Source organism: Sphaerodactylus townsendi, linkage group LG09 (genome assembly GCF_021028975.2).
Source record: "Sphaerodactylus townsendi isolate TG3544 linkage group LG09, MPM_Stown_v2.3, whole genome shotgun sequence".
Lineage (NCBI taxonomy): Eukaryota > Metazoa > Chordata > Lepidosauria > Squamata > Sphaerodactylidae > Sphaerodactylus > Sphaerodactylus townsendi.
In genome coordinates, this window is record NC_059433.1 from 62,381,378 (window position 1) to 62,395,425 (window position 14,048).

The 14,048-nt window shown below is 42.0% G+C and overlaps 1 protein-coding gene across 7 annotated transcripts in view; it reads right to left on the reverse strand.

Annotated features, from left to right (window-relative positions):
- STAU2 (staufen double-stranded RNA binding protein 2) overlaps window positions 1–14,048 on the reverse strand; it is a 180,720-nt gene that overhangs the window by 105,204 nt on the left and 61,468 nt on the right. For 5 of the 7 annotated variants that reach the window (XM_048507529.1, XM_048507526.1, XM_048507528.1 and 2 more), the window contains exon 12: window positions 2,247–2,554. In XM_048507529.1, the coding sequence (XP_048363486.1) occupies window positions 2,247–2,554 (308 nt within the window). The remainder of the gene's footprint in view (window positions 1–2,246; window positions 2,555–14,048) is intronic. The other 2 variants (XM_048507533.1, XM_048507531.1) reach the window with 1 other exon arrangement.

Below are 14,048 nucleotides of genomic sequence, written 5' to 3' on the forward strand. Positions count from 1 at the left end.
TTATCTCACCCTGGAAGGGAGGAGAGAACATGCTCTATAGTCGATCGAATATGTCTCTCACCAAGGCAAAAGAAACTATCAGAATGCTCTTCATTCTTCACCATTTTTGTCCCTCATTTGAGACATTTCTTAAAGAGAGCTGTGCTCTTTGAATCAATGACAAAGAACGTGGATGCAAGATTTCAGGGGATCTGGAGAAGCTCACCAAAAACACCTCAAAAAATCACCTCAGAAAGAACAAACTCAGAAGACTGCTAAAACACATTCTCTAACTGAAGCAGTGGAAAGAAAATGAGGGAAGGAGTAGATCTACTTACTCCATGCCAAGTGAATGGGGAGCGCTCTGGAGTGGATAATTCTAGAAGCCTGCAAGAAGCTATTTGCATGGCTAATGTGGGACTGCACAGAGATTATGTACATGAACTGAAGTTGGGAGAGAAGCAAACAGAGGTTGAAAACAGCAGTGTTCACTATAAGCTGATTAGTGGAGATTTCTCCTCGGTAGTCAAAAGGAACACATTTTGGGTTTTCTAATCAGGACAGGATCCACAACCAGTTACACAAGGAAAATAGCTTTAAGGTTTAGAGAATGATTCCTAAGAGTTTAAATGGGAGAAAGCTCTGGTGAAATAAGTGATCCCAGGCCAGTTTAACAAAGAAAATGGGGAAGTACGTTAATATTCCTGACTCTTCCAAGTAAAGAAACACTGTGTAAAAGAAACTTACATTTAAGAAATAAACCAGAGACTGCCATGACAAAGCTCTCACAGTAGAAAATAAAGATTCAAATACTGTATGTGAAACACCATGATACATTCGAACTACAATCTTGAGGGAGAGGGGCAAAACTGCTCGGGAGACAGAATAACTCCAGACAGACAGAATACCCCAGTGCCAGCGTAAATGCCATTTGCTTGGCATAAGGGGTGCATATACAGGGGCACTTATGTTGGTGATGGACAGCCTGGGTTCCAGTGTCACCATGGCACCAGTGCACCTCTGCTGCAGGAGCCTGTGCTGGTACCAAAGAAGAATTCCCAGGGGTGGGGCCAGCTTCAGTTGGCTTCCTGAGCACTTTTGACCTGGAACTCCCCATTTGCCGGTGCAGACTTACGCCAGTAAAATCAGTGGCACAGCCCATTGAGCTGCATAGGCCACTTTCATGGGGAAAGGGGCAATGTCACTTTTGGCTTGCTGTCCACAGAGCAAACCTCTTTGGAGGAATAATGGCTGCACTGTGACTGCACCATCCCCAGCTGTGGCCCAACTACCCCTCCTTAGGATTGCACTGTCATGCACTTGAAGTTCAATACATCTCAAACTTCTCACTTCTGTTACTCCCTTATAATTTACATTTCCTGTTACTGAAGATTTGCCATCTTAACTCTTAAATCCCACAAAAAGAGACAAATATATATTTTATGTTGTATTTTCAAAGAAAGCTTCTCAAATGACAAATATTTTTGACCATCTTATTATTAAAAATAACCCTGTCCATCGTAGGGTAAAATTAAAATGTAATAATAAATACAATTTTAAATATATTAAAAAGTATTTCTACTGACTAAAGCATAGAAAAAACTAATTTAACATTTATTACATATTCAAAATTGAACAAAGAAATCTAACACAAAGAAATATAGAAATTAGCCTGAGGCCAGACCAGTCTGCTAGTGTAGATATACTCATAAACAGTGAACTTGAGTATCTAAAATTATCGAGGATCTACTGTTCAGCTTTTATTAAAGATTTTTAAATTTTTCCTATAACAATGATATGTGCTGCACTTGTCATGAAATCCTGATAGGTTAATGATCATATCTCAATTATAGTAATCTATCATTGGAAATTGACAAAGTTTTAAAAAGTTAAAAATGGTTGAAAAGTTGCATACTCCTCTTTCCTGCTACAGCCCTGCCTGTACAGACTTCTGAAACAACACAAAACTGTTTAACCAAGGCAAAAGCGTAAGTGTAGATGCAAATCTTCATCCATTTCCAGCCTTTGATTAAGATAATATACAGCATTATTATTATTATTTAAGTCTACTTCATTTGTTACCTTCCACACTGTTAAAATTAAGCACATGAGTGACCTGCACAAACAGAACCCTGGTTTTGGAACTCTGCTGGGTAATAGAAATGACAAGCAGGGGTCTCTTTTGGGAACTACAATAAAAATACAGTAATGTTACAATTCCAACTACACTGACTGCACAATGTTTTTTATTGCAAACCTACACATACCTGAAAGCCTTGGATTCTTGCCAAATATTCCAACTGTTTTGAAGGTTGCACTGTAGAACAAGGGGAAATAAGTGACATTCCTTTTAGACCTATTGCTTCAGCAGTTGGGGACGTTCCATTCATGAGTAGTTCCCTGGCAATTGTAGCTGTACTATTAGTGGCAGGAGATATGCTGAAGAAACAACTAGAAGTTTGGCTCATTTCCTTGGATGATATATAGTTTACAGTGGTACCAGGGGATGCTTTGTTGCGGCTGGCTTCCATCTCTTGATAAACATCAGGAGAGAGATGGAGAATTCCCTTTGGCGCTGAAAACAAAGCAAACATCAATCTTATTATATCTACAATTGTTTAATCATTACCAAACAAAACATTGGGTCGGGTCCAGTAGAAAAACTTGTGGAAGAAGCTAGAAGAGGGGATACCTCCCCACCTTCCTGTTTCCTAAAGAGCCAGCTGTATGTCGACAGAATCTCACAAGCAAAGGCCCTTTCCGCATGGGCCAAAAACGACGGCCTGGGGGCGGTAAAAACGCCGCCCCCAGGCCGCCGTTCGCACAGGCGGCAGCAGCGCCGACCTGACTGCGCTTCCTTCCCCCCAGGGCGGCGTCAGGCCGCCCTAAACAACAACCCTTTAAAGGGTTGTTGTTGGGGGGAAAGCGTCTTCCCGGCGGCGCGGTGCGAACCGCGCCGCCGGGAACACGCTAGCTCGCTGGTTCGTCCACTCACCTTGTCCCTGTCGTCGCCTGCTGGCCGTCGAAGCCCCGCCCATCGCTGTCCTCCGACCCCTGGAGGTCGGGCAGCGTATGGGCTTCGACGGCCAGCAGGCACGACGGGGACAAGGTGAGTGGGACGGGCCAGGGAGAAGAGGCGGCTCCGTGCGGAGCCGCCTGCCGTTTGCCGGCCTCTGCTGCGGCCGCTCGCATGCATGCATGCGAGCGGCCTTCGTCTCCACGCCGGCGGAATTCTTGCCAGCGTGGAGGCGACATGGAGGCCGTGCGGAAACGGCCAAAGTGAACTAGGAAAGCAAGAGCTGCAGCAACAAGGAAGAATGGTCAATCCCCTCCTCCTCTGCTAATGCCAGTGACTAGCAGAAGTGCTAACTGCACTTTGTGAGGTTCTCCCTACCCTCAGACAGGTCCCTTTGGACAAACAGCAAGGTGCTTGGGTAAGGGAAGGTGGGGAAAGATTTGGTCTGACAGCTCCTTCTGAAGTGTTTTCAAGCAGATCCAACCCAAATTCTGTTTAGAGGTGTCATACCTGAATTTTTTCTTTGTACAATCAATTCTGTCTTCATTGCTAAGCTTTACAATATTAATCATCACCATCATGGAGGAACAGCTCCTTTTTACTTATACAAGATAATAAAAAGCATCTTTAATTTTAATCACTACCTAGAAACAGATTTTTTTTTTAAGCAGGGACTAACATACAGATTTAGACTAAGACTCCTGGTATATCTGCATTCTGCCCTAGAAACTGGATGGAGTCAGAAGTAAATAATGTGATTTATCGATTTAAATCTCAGGTTTAGTTTCTAGCATATCTGTTTTAAATGGTCTTGGATAGCAGGACTGGGAAACATCTGAGATTTGGGAGAGCTAGTGACCGAGTAGACAATACAGGGCTATTAATATGCTGTTAACAGTACACATACCTTGTAATATATCAAATTAATATATCAGAATATATTCATTTGATATATGGCAAGGTATGTGTACTATTAACAGCATATTACAGTCATACTTCAGTGGTAGAAAACGTGCTTTACATGTATAAGGTATAATAGCTGCTGTGTTGGTTAGACTGTCTGAATAGAGCTGGATTCAAGCCCTGTTAGCCACGAAGCTCACTTGATGACCTTGGGCTAGCTACATTCTTTCAATCTAGTTTACTCAGGATTGCTGTAATGATAAGGTAGAGAGGAGGAGATCCTTGAGATGCTTGCAAGCAGTACAGGTTAAAAATATCACAGATAGCTAGATAAAATGAAAGAAGGTGCCAGTATCAACCTTCAGCAACATTGTGAAAGCGTGTCAAGAATATAACAGGAATATGAAAGATTTCTGCCTAAAGCCTTGGAGTCAGAGGACACAGCACTGACCATAATGGATAAGGAGAAAAGCTTGGCAGTAGGTAGGTCCATATTTGTGCAGTCAAACGACTTTACAGAGTCAGAAGATACCATTTTATAGATAACTTTTCATCATGCATGGTTCAGTTTCATGTTAAGGAGCTGAGGTACAGCACTCAGGTTGGAAGCCACAGAGAGTCAATAAATTAGTTTAATTAAACAAATGCCTTTAATTTCGGGCCTTACATTCACAATTATGAAGCAACAATCTAAGGTTTGTTTTGTAATGGAGATTTGGATTTCAGTGATATGTGATAGATACATGATTTCTACCAGTCTATTTGCAGCAAAAGCCAAAGACAATGCCAACACAAGGAAGTTGCAAGCACTCGCATTTCCTTTGAATGTAGTCTAAAACTTAATTTTTTAAAAAAAATGTGTGCCATTATACACACAAACACACACACAAACAACACTGAACTGCATAAATGAAAAAAATGTGTGTTTGTTCAGAAAAAAGAAACAGAATTAATACAGTGAAAAAACCATTTAAAATTCCAGTACAATACTATAAAACTTTTTAAACCACATCAAAAAGTACAGATGTCTACTCCACTGATGTAATATCACTTCAAACAAACATTTCACATGCTCTCTCAGCCTTTTCGGTGTTTTTACATGATCCACCCAAATATCTAACTGCTGTCTGGAACAATAGTTGGGAATTCTTCCAGATTACTAATCTTTCTAAATGTTAAAACAACTAATATGGAGCATAGGATGAATTTAAAAAACCTGTTCTGCATAATATACCATATGTTTTTAAATTTTATCTACATTACTGTAATAACATCACTCAATTAGTAATAATGACAAGGACTTTCCACTTATGTAACACCTTTTGTTTTGAAGATTTGGAAGTACTACATATGTCAACAAATTATGTCATACAATTTGTCTTTGAGGTTGTGCCATTCTGAAATTGCCAATGATACTTCTAACAGAAATTTTGTTTTAAATAATGTCATATAATAGCTTTATTCTTGTTTTGATTATTAAATAAGGGTTCCATTTCAGAGATTGAAGTAATTCCAGAAAGTTACTTCTGTATTCTCTTTTTAATTCAGTGAAGACATCACTGAGGGGCTTTAATGGCAGTATCATTAAATAAGTCTGCTTATCTTCTCGTTGGCATTGTTCCCCATCTCACTGAAATCTGAAATTGTTAATTAAAAATCCTTTTTTTTTGCAAATGGTAACCAAACTGTGGGAAGCTAGTGTCTTTAACAACACAGAAAAGATTGAGTCACTAACTGCACTTGTTGACATATTATTTAATTTATAATATAGGAGCACCAGCTTAATCATAATTCCTGCAATGGACTAAATTTAATAAAACCAACCTAGACACAATAAAACCACACAATAAAACCACACATTTCAGCCAGAAAAATCAGCAAAGCAGAACACATAATAAACCAACCTGGACACAAAATATTATTTGAAAACCCAGAAATTCTGGACCACTCTGACAACCACTTCGTCAGACTACACAGAGAAGCCACTGAAATTCACAAGCACATGGACAATTTCAACAGGAAGGAAGAAACCATAAAAATGAACAGAATTTGGCTGCCAGTGTTGAAAAACTCTAGAATCAAGACAGTGACTAATCAGCTCCACACAAACACAGGACAACTATAGACAATAGCAATCAAAGGAAACAAAGACCAGGATACTTCTATTCAGATGCATTCACCTACTGACCTTTGCTATCTTCATTGTTACACACATGCTACAGACTTCTTTGTGACTCACATGCCAGGCTACTCTATTCAGATGGCCTCACCTTTTGACCTCACAGTATATATACTCCATTTGCTTTCCATTCCTACTATCAGATCCTCTCAAGATGCCAGCCACAGATGAAGGCGAAACGTCAGGAGAGAATGCTGCTAGAACACGGCCATACAGCCCGGAAACCACACAGCACCCCATTACTTGAAAGTTCTCAACCTGTTCGAAACTTGCTTGAGAGACTAGTATGTAGTCTATAATACTATTACCACGTACTAATACGTGGGTATAGTCACCTGAGGTTGCGTATCGGGCTAAGCCATTTAAGTGTATTAAGCCAAACTGAACACAAATGTTTCTCCTTTACCCTCTCCTCTCGTCCTTTCTCTCCTCCACTCCATTCTTACTCACTCTACTCTCTACTTTCCCAACTCGCGTGTCTTCCTCCTGCACTCCGTCTCCATCTACTACACCCTCGTTTCCTTCCCTTCTTCCCCCCTTCTTCCTTCCCTCCAGCCCTCTCCACCAATCCGCTCTCCTCTCCCTCCGTACTCCCTAGGTCTGCCCCCTTGTCTGTGTGGCCCCACCTCCTGAATCTGCGCGGTGGGGTCCTCCCAGCTCGGTTCATCCGGCTGGTGTGTTAGGGCCGTGGGGAGGAAGCGCCAAGAGGCTCACTGCGACGTCCCACCCGAGAGAACTGCAGCTGTGGGTGGTCGGGCTGGCACTTGGCTGGAGCTGCGGCCTCGTTCCAGCTCTTCTCCCCTATCGGCCATCCTCACTGTGTCGGCTCGGCTTTCATGGTTTAGTGAGCTGACTAATTCAGGGGTCTGCAATCTTTTGCAACTTGTGGGTACCCTTAGAATTCTGATAGAGGATGGTGAATGCAACATGAAATGGCTGACACAGGAAGGTAAAGCTACATGACATCATGTAGTATGGTTATGCATAACTCTTACAGTAGCTCTTCAGCATTTTAGACAAAAGCTCTGTTAAATCAGATACATTTTAAAATTTATACATAGTTTAAAAATATTTTCTTGGATACACACAATTTACATATTAAAACCTTATGCTAAGAAACCCTAATCGTCATTTTGAAGACAAGTATCTAATATACTTCTGCAGAAGGAAAGGTAAAATGCCTCTTCTAGTTATCCCTTTATATAAGCCCTTCTCTCATAAACCCAGACATTTTAAACCTGCATTATTACTTTTAACAATACCAGTTCACACTGAAGGGCTGGTGAGGGCTATTATCGTGTATTCAGCAAAAGAGAGATTCTGGCCAGTCTCTGATAGGAATATAAACAATGTTTGAAAAGTAAACAAATCTGATGTATTAATAATGTTACAAACTTCTAATTGAATTATAAAATACATTCAACTTGGGAAGATTGGATTATTTCAACAGATGCTCCATTTACACCCCAATCTAGACTGTACAGGGATGGCGCTGCTGCTGTGCTGCCCTGCTGCCTTCAGAGGGTTTTCCAGGATCGCAGGGAGGGAAAACAATAACAAAACCCCTGCTTGCCTCTGGAAAGCCCTCCACAGGTCAATGAACCTATGCCATCAGTACACACTATGGAGTAAATCCAAGGCCAAGGCTTCAGTGCAACTGGCTGCATACCTTGGGTGGGATCTGACTAATGTTGGCTCTGCTTGTGTGGTTGCCCCACTCCCCCATGCCAATGTCTATTCCAGACACCAGTGATGCTCCACCATGGGCGGAACGTCCGGTTTTGCAGCAGTGGGGCTGAGGAGCATCTACTCGACAGTGTACCTGGCCCTCCTCAGGCACATTTGACCCTTGCACCAGCGGGGTGAGCACCCTAGGTAGGTATGCCCCACCTCCTGTATTGGGCTGCCCGATGCCCGAAGTTACACAGCCCCATCACCTTTAGTGAGAATCAAGACTCATTGTGATTTTAGACCATCACTCCAGTGTTTGCACAGGTAAAGTACTTTACAAAAAAACCACCACTGTCTGTTTTATATCATAAACCTCACAAACAATAAAAATCCCACCAGGCCCCAACTGCATACTGAAAATGTATAATATTCCTTTTTTGTATTAGTAGCTTTTTTATCTGAAGTGCAGTAGAAGTAGGCAATCAAAATAAACAGCATATTGTTAATGGTAGCAGTTCCTTGATTGAAACTCCCTGGAGTAACATTAATAATCTTTACAATAGCTATTATAAATGATATAGTTGAAGGTGCTATTTCATTGAGAAAGATTCTGCATCATCATCACCATCACCATCATCAATGGTCTGCCCGCTCCATTGGATCTGGCCAATTACCGCCCGGTTTCAAATTTGCCATTTCTGGGAAAGGTAATTGAGCTAGTGGTGGAGGATCCGCTCCAGAGGTTCCTGGATGATGCAAACGTATTGGATCCCTTCCAGTCCAGTTTCTGTGCTGGCCACGGGACCGAGACGGTACTGATCGCAGTCATGGACGAACTCCGGTTCCACTTGGATAGAGGCGGTTCAGCGCTGCTGGTGTTGTTAAACTTCACCGCAGTGTTCAATGTAGTAGATCACGACCTTTGGGTCCACTGCATCGCCGATATCAGAGTTCGGGGGTCAGACCTCATTTCTCCGAGACAGGGGACTGCTGGTGACATCAGGGGGAGAACTCCAGGCTCCATAGTCTGTGGGGTGCCACAGGGGACGATCCTCTCCCCGATGCTTTTCAACATCTACATGCACTCCCTGGCAAGTTTGGTCCAGAGTTTTGGACTGCAGTGTCACCAATATGCTGATGACACCCAGCTCATGTTCATGATGGAGGGCAGCCTGTCTTCGGCCCCTAGAGCTCTCCAGTGCTGTTTGGGGCCGTTGCCGGTTGATTGAGAGCGAGTCGGCTGAAGTTGAATGCTACGAAGACGGAGGTTCTGTCGCTGAAGCGGGGGAGTGACCGGCGGACTTTTGCCTGCCTACACTGGACAGCAAAGCATTATACCTAGCCTCATCCATCAAAAAGCCTGGGAGTAATCTTGGACCCGGCGCTATCGCTATAGGCTCAGGTTGCTTAGATTGCCTGGTTGGAGTTCCATCATCTGCAGCAGACACAGAAACTGGCCCCATACCTCTCCCATTCTGACCCGGCCACAGTGATCCATGCAGTGGTCACCTCCAGACTTGACTATTGTAACTCACTTTACGCTGGCCTGCCTTTGACTGCGATCTGGAAACTTAAACTGGTTCAACATGTGGCAGCCAAGCTCCTTACAGTGACATCTAGTTGGGACCGGATTACACTGGTCCTGTACAACCTTCACTGGCTGCCCATTGAATTCCGGATCATGTTCAGAGTGTTGGTTTTAACCTTCAAAAGCAGCCTTGGGCTTGCATATCTGAGGAACCGCATCTCCCTGTACTGCCCTGCTAGGTCCCTCCACTCCTCGGAGGAGAACCTATTGGAGGTCCCTGGCCTGAACGACATCCAGCTGGCCTCCATAAGGGCCAGGGCTTTTACGGCCCTGGCCCCTATCTGTGGAACAAGCTCCCTAGGGAGATCAAGGCCCTGTGGGACTTACAAAGTTTCTGCAGGGCCTGCAAAACAGACCTGTTCCGCCAGGAGTTTGGTCAGCCAGGTTGAACCCCACTATATCTGATCCTCCTGTTGGCATGGTAGGGGGATGGGTTTTGTCGCCATCTGCTGTTATATAGTTCCCATTTAATAGAACATTTTTTGTTCTATTGTTTTAATTATGATTGGTTTGTAACATGATTATTATGATTAAATTATTGTATTTTTGTGTTGTTTGCTACCCTGATCCCTCCAGAGGAGGGCGGTCTAAAAATCTAAATATATAAATATAAAATATAATATAAATAAAAATGTTAGGCAAGCAACAAATGTTAGGCAAGCCCATCAATGCAAGGTAAACCAACGCAATGCTGAGACAGGAGAATACAGTTACCAATTCACAGCTAGCTTATGGTATAAAGAGAAGAAACACCCAACTATAATGCCTCAAGAACTGTGGGCACTAAAGAAATGTGCTAGCAAACAAAACTGAGTCAAGTTTATGTGAGCAAGTTTCTGGCAATAGACTATTGGCTACAATCCTACAAAGCAGAAGGCAGGGAAAGGAGGTAGGAAGTGTAAACATATACAAAAAGTCAGACCTATTATATTTCTGGACCTGGTGTCAGATTAGTGTTTTCAGTCTCCTGAGATCCAAAAGTATAGCCCTCCTGCAGCACAGACAGAAAACAATTCATTTGGTCCCCTAGGTGGTTGCCATTAGCTATTATGCAACCTTCCTGTGAGAAACATTTTCCACTCACAAAACAAGCACCAAGTATGGAGGGAAAGAGCAAGAAACTGCCTCACATGGAGCAGCCAAAATGGGAGGGGTTGGAAGCGATATAGCAAACACCTGAATGAACCCCAACATTTGCAACTGAGCTAAATATGATTTACAAATAAATTATTAATTGTCAATAATTTAGTTCAACAGAAGGCCAGGAATGATACAAAAGGATACAATTTATATACAACTATACTCCATAAATTTAAAACCAACACTGGGAAATCTGAATGCCATTTATTTTATTTTTATTTATGTGAAGCATATTTAACCTGCCTTTGTCCACTCATAGACTGATACAATCTTGGTATAGGAAAATCAACCATATACAACGAAGATACTAAAAATTGTAATAGAGGATAGAACTTTGCACACCAGATTTGATTTTAGCATATCTGAAACATAAGGAAGACATCTGATTAAATAAACTGAAATTACTTCAGCTATCATCCATGGTAAATGCATGAGTGTTAAATTAGCCACAGGAGGGCTCCACTAACGTTCCCTGTCCTGGATCAAACGAAACATATGGAGGTTTGCAAGAGAGAATTCACAAAATTATTCAACACAAGGACTATAAACTTCAAATAAATGTGTTTCCTATTTTAGATGAAAACCTACAACACACAGATTACCTAAAGGCTTGTCTTAATGTACACTGTCTTTTAAAAACAGTAACAATGACGTAAATGAACATGTCCTGACAATTTTCCTACTATTTTTCCTTATACAGTGACAAAACTCTGTCTATGGGATGTTGGTAATCATTGGTTAATAGTTTTATAAGCTTCCTACCTGTTTTGTCCAAGAAAAAAAAATAGCTGTATTCATTACAAACTTTGCTTTAAAAAAACAACTATGACATGAATATCTGTTTTTCAGCATGCTTATTCTTCTTTGCTCCTTTAAAGGGAGTTTCGAGTTATTTTTTGCTGAGCCAGTTCATCATTACTCTGAATAGTAATCATCTGTTTGTGACATCACAATTAGTTACTGTGAAAATGATTAGTGTGTCACAAACAGATGATTATGATTTCAGATGGTGAACAGCCAGCAGGAGCAGATGAACTTCTAAGGAACAAAGTTCCAGATTTCATGCAAAAGTAGAGTAAAAAATGAGTTAGGGAAGAAAAACAAGTGTTTTGAAATAAATTGGGGTGGTTTTTGGTTTTTTTTACTTTTTTGCATGGCCATCTCATATATAGAGAGCAGTCAATCTTGATGCATACATGAACTACATTCTCTAACTTTCTTCTGAAATTCAAAAGATTTTCTACTTAACATGCTTAGGATTTGCCCAAACAACATCATTTTGAACATAATGGTTATTTTCCATGGTTCTTGAGATGTTACTAGTTTAAATAACCATTGCCTGTTTCTGCATAGCTATCCTGGACTTCCTTGGCGGTCCCCCACCCAAATGCTAACCAGGGTTAACTGTGCTTCTCTTCCAAGGCCTGATGAAACTGGACTAGCATGAACAATCCGTAACCAGCCTCCAAACTGAAATACAACCTCCTAGGTTATTTAACCAGTCCAATTTTGTTAGGGCTGATGTGCCAAAGGTTCGCCACCACTGGTATATGTGAACAGAAACATGAAAACAGACGCGTTTTAAATAACTAGGGTCCATAATCCTTTTTTAAAATAGTAGTAATACTGAAATCAGTGAAACCATATGGAACTTAGAAATTCATAAGACATTGTTGAGGTTACACAAATCCAGAACTGGCCTACTCCTTCCATCTTTTTCATTAAGAAAAATATGGAATAGAAACCATAAAATGAATCTGGTTCTTGCACTCTCTTGACTGACTCTTGTCCAGAGATCCCAGAGGTGGATTCCCAATTCCAGGAGAGACAGTTTGGCAGGGGATATAACTACAAACTTGAGTCTATAACCATGCTGCACAATGGAACGCATTGAGCCTCCTATTCTGCGCTAAACCGTTACAACTGGTCACCAAACTTAACAGATGCAGGGGACACAACTAGTCAGAAAGAAGCTTTCTGCCGAGACTGCTGGGTGTCTTTTATTGACTGGGCCTGGTGTTGAAATCTGGATCTGAAAGTCCTCTTCTCTTACCATAGCTGCAGCAATAATTTAGTGGCAGAATACTATTGTCTAGTCGGACGAAAGCAGAGTTGCTCCCTTTGATAGGGCTGCCACCTCTGACAGAGGAGAACATGCTGCTTATATTGCAGAGGACCCAAAGGTATTATACACTTGGGTGTTTTCCGATTCTTCTTGATCTGTGAGAGTGTCTCAGCATTCTTTTCTAAAAACAAGCATGCCCTCAAAGAGCAAGTCCTTGACTCATTGCCTGGTTTCAAGGGGAAAGGTCATAGAAAGCAGCCAGGTGTGGTACGCAGCCACTGTTTTTGAAGCCAGATCAGTGCCATGGTGACTGGCATTAATTTGCTGCTTAAAGAGCCTTGTAGCCTCAATCAGAAGCAGCTTTACCAGTGAACGTGTCACCTTCAGAAGGAACTCAAGTTATGGTGAAATCTTTTCCTAAAGAAAAAACTGGTAGCTGGCCACAATGGTCTGGTAGTTGGAGATCTGCAATCCTAAAGCTGTAGATGAATAGGCCTTCCTCCCATGGATGGCTCTGGGTGGTAGACCTGGGCGCTGGCACTGGGCGGAAGACCTGGATGCCAGCACCAGTCCTGGGCAGATTTTGCCCCCATGTTTCATTTTCCCTAGATACGCCCCTGGTTGGATCCCCTACCCTTTCATCAGGGATCAGATCTGATGGTGCTTGCAAAGCTGCCTTGGAACTGAACAATGGTTCCTCACTTTCCTCAAGTTCTGTCTCTGCTGTCTCTGTGGAGATTGTCTGAAGATAGTGGCTGGAGCAGAGACTCCACATAGTTTGTGCAGGTATTGGCAACTGTCACTCATACCCAACCCAGATGTAGGTCCATAATAGTCACCCCACTCAGTGAGATGCAGCAGGGACATGAAGAACAGGTATAGGCCATAGCACAGATGGTGAATTCTATGGCCCCAGAAGCAGGACACCATCTCAGATCCAGCAGGACTTTGGACCAGCAAGAGATACCATTCCAGCCTGATCTCACCCTCTAAGAAAGATAACTGAGGTGATGCACAGTGTCTCCTGATGGCTATTTTATCTAACAGATTCTCCATGGCAGGTTTGCTCATGTGCAGTCCCAATGATCAAAGATACTTGCCAGGGTTTTCAAACACCTTGGCACCCAGCAATAGCATTTAACAATGTAACTTATGCACTTTCACTTTTTTATTTTGTAAAATAACTAATAAAATATTGTACAACTTATCCCAAGGACCATAGCTATTATTAGTTGAGGTTTAGGTTGGTCCACATTGATATTGGAGGATGTAAAGAAAGTGTTATGCTTCTGTAATAGGTCTCTCTCTCAATTTTTTATTTGAACTCTGTAGGTAATTAAGCCATAGCTTTACAGATCTCAACATTCTTTTGAGATCTATTATCAATAGGGAAGCAGCAACAATCTGCATAATTTCACACTAGATAATAATTTCTGACACTCTCTAGGTCTGCAACTCTCTTCCTATCCTCCGCCTATGAAATAGCCTCCCATGTGTTGGTTGCCAG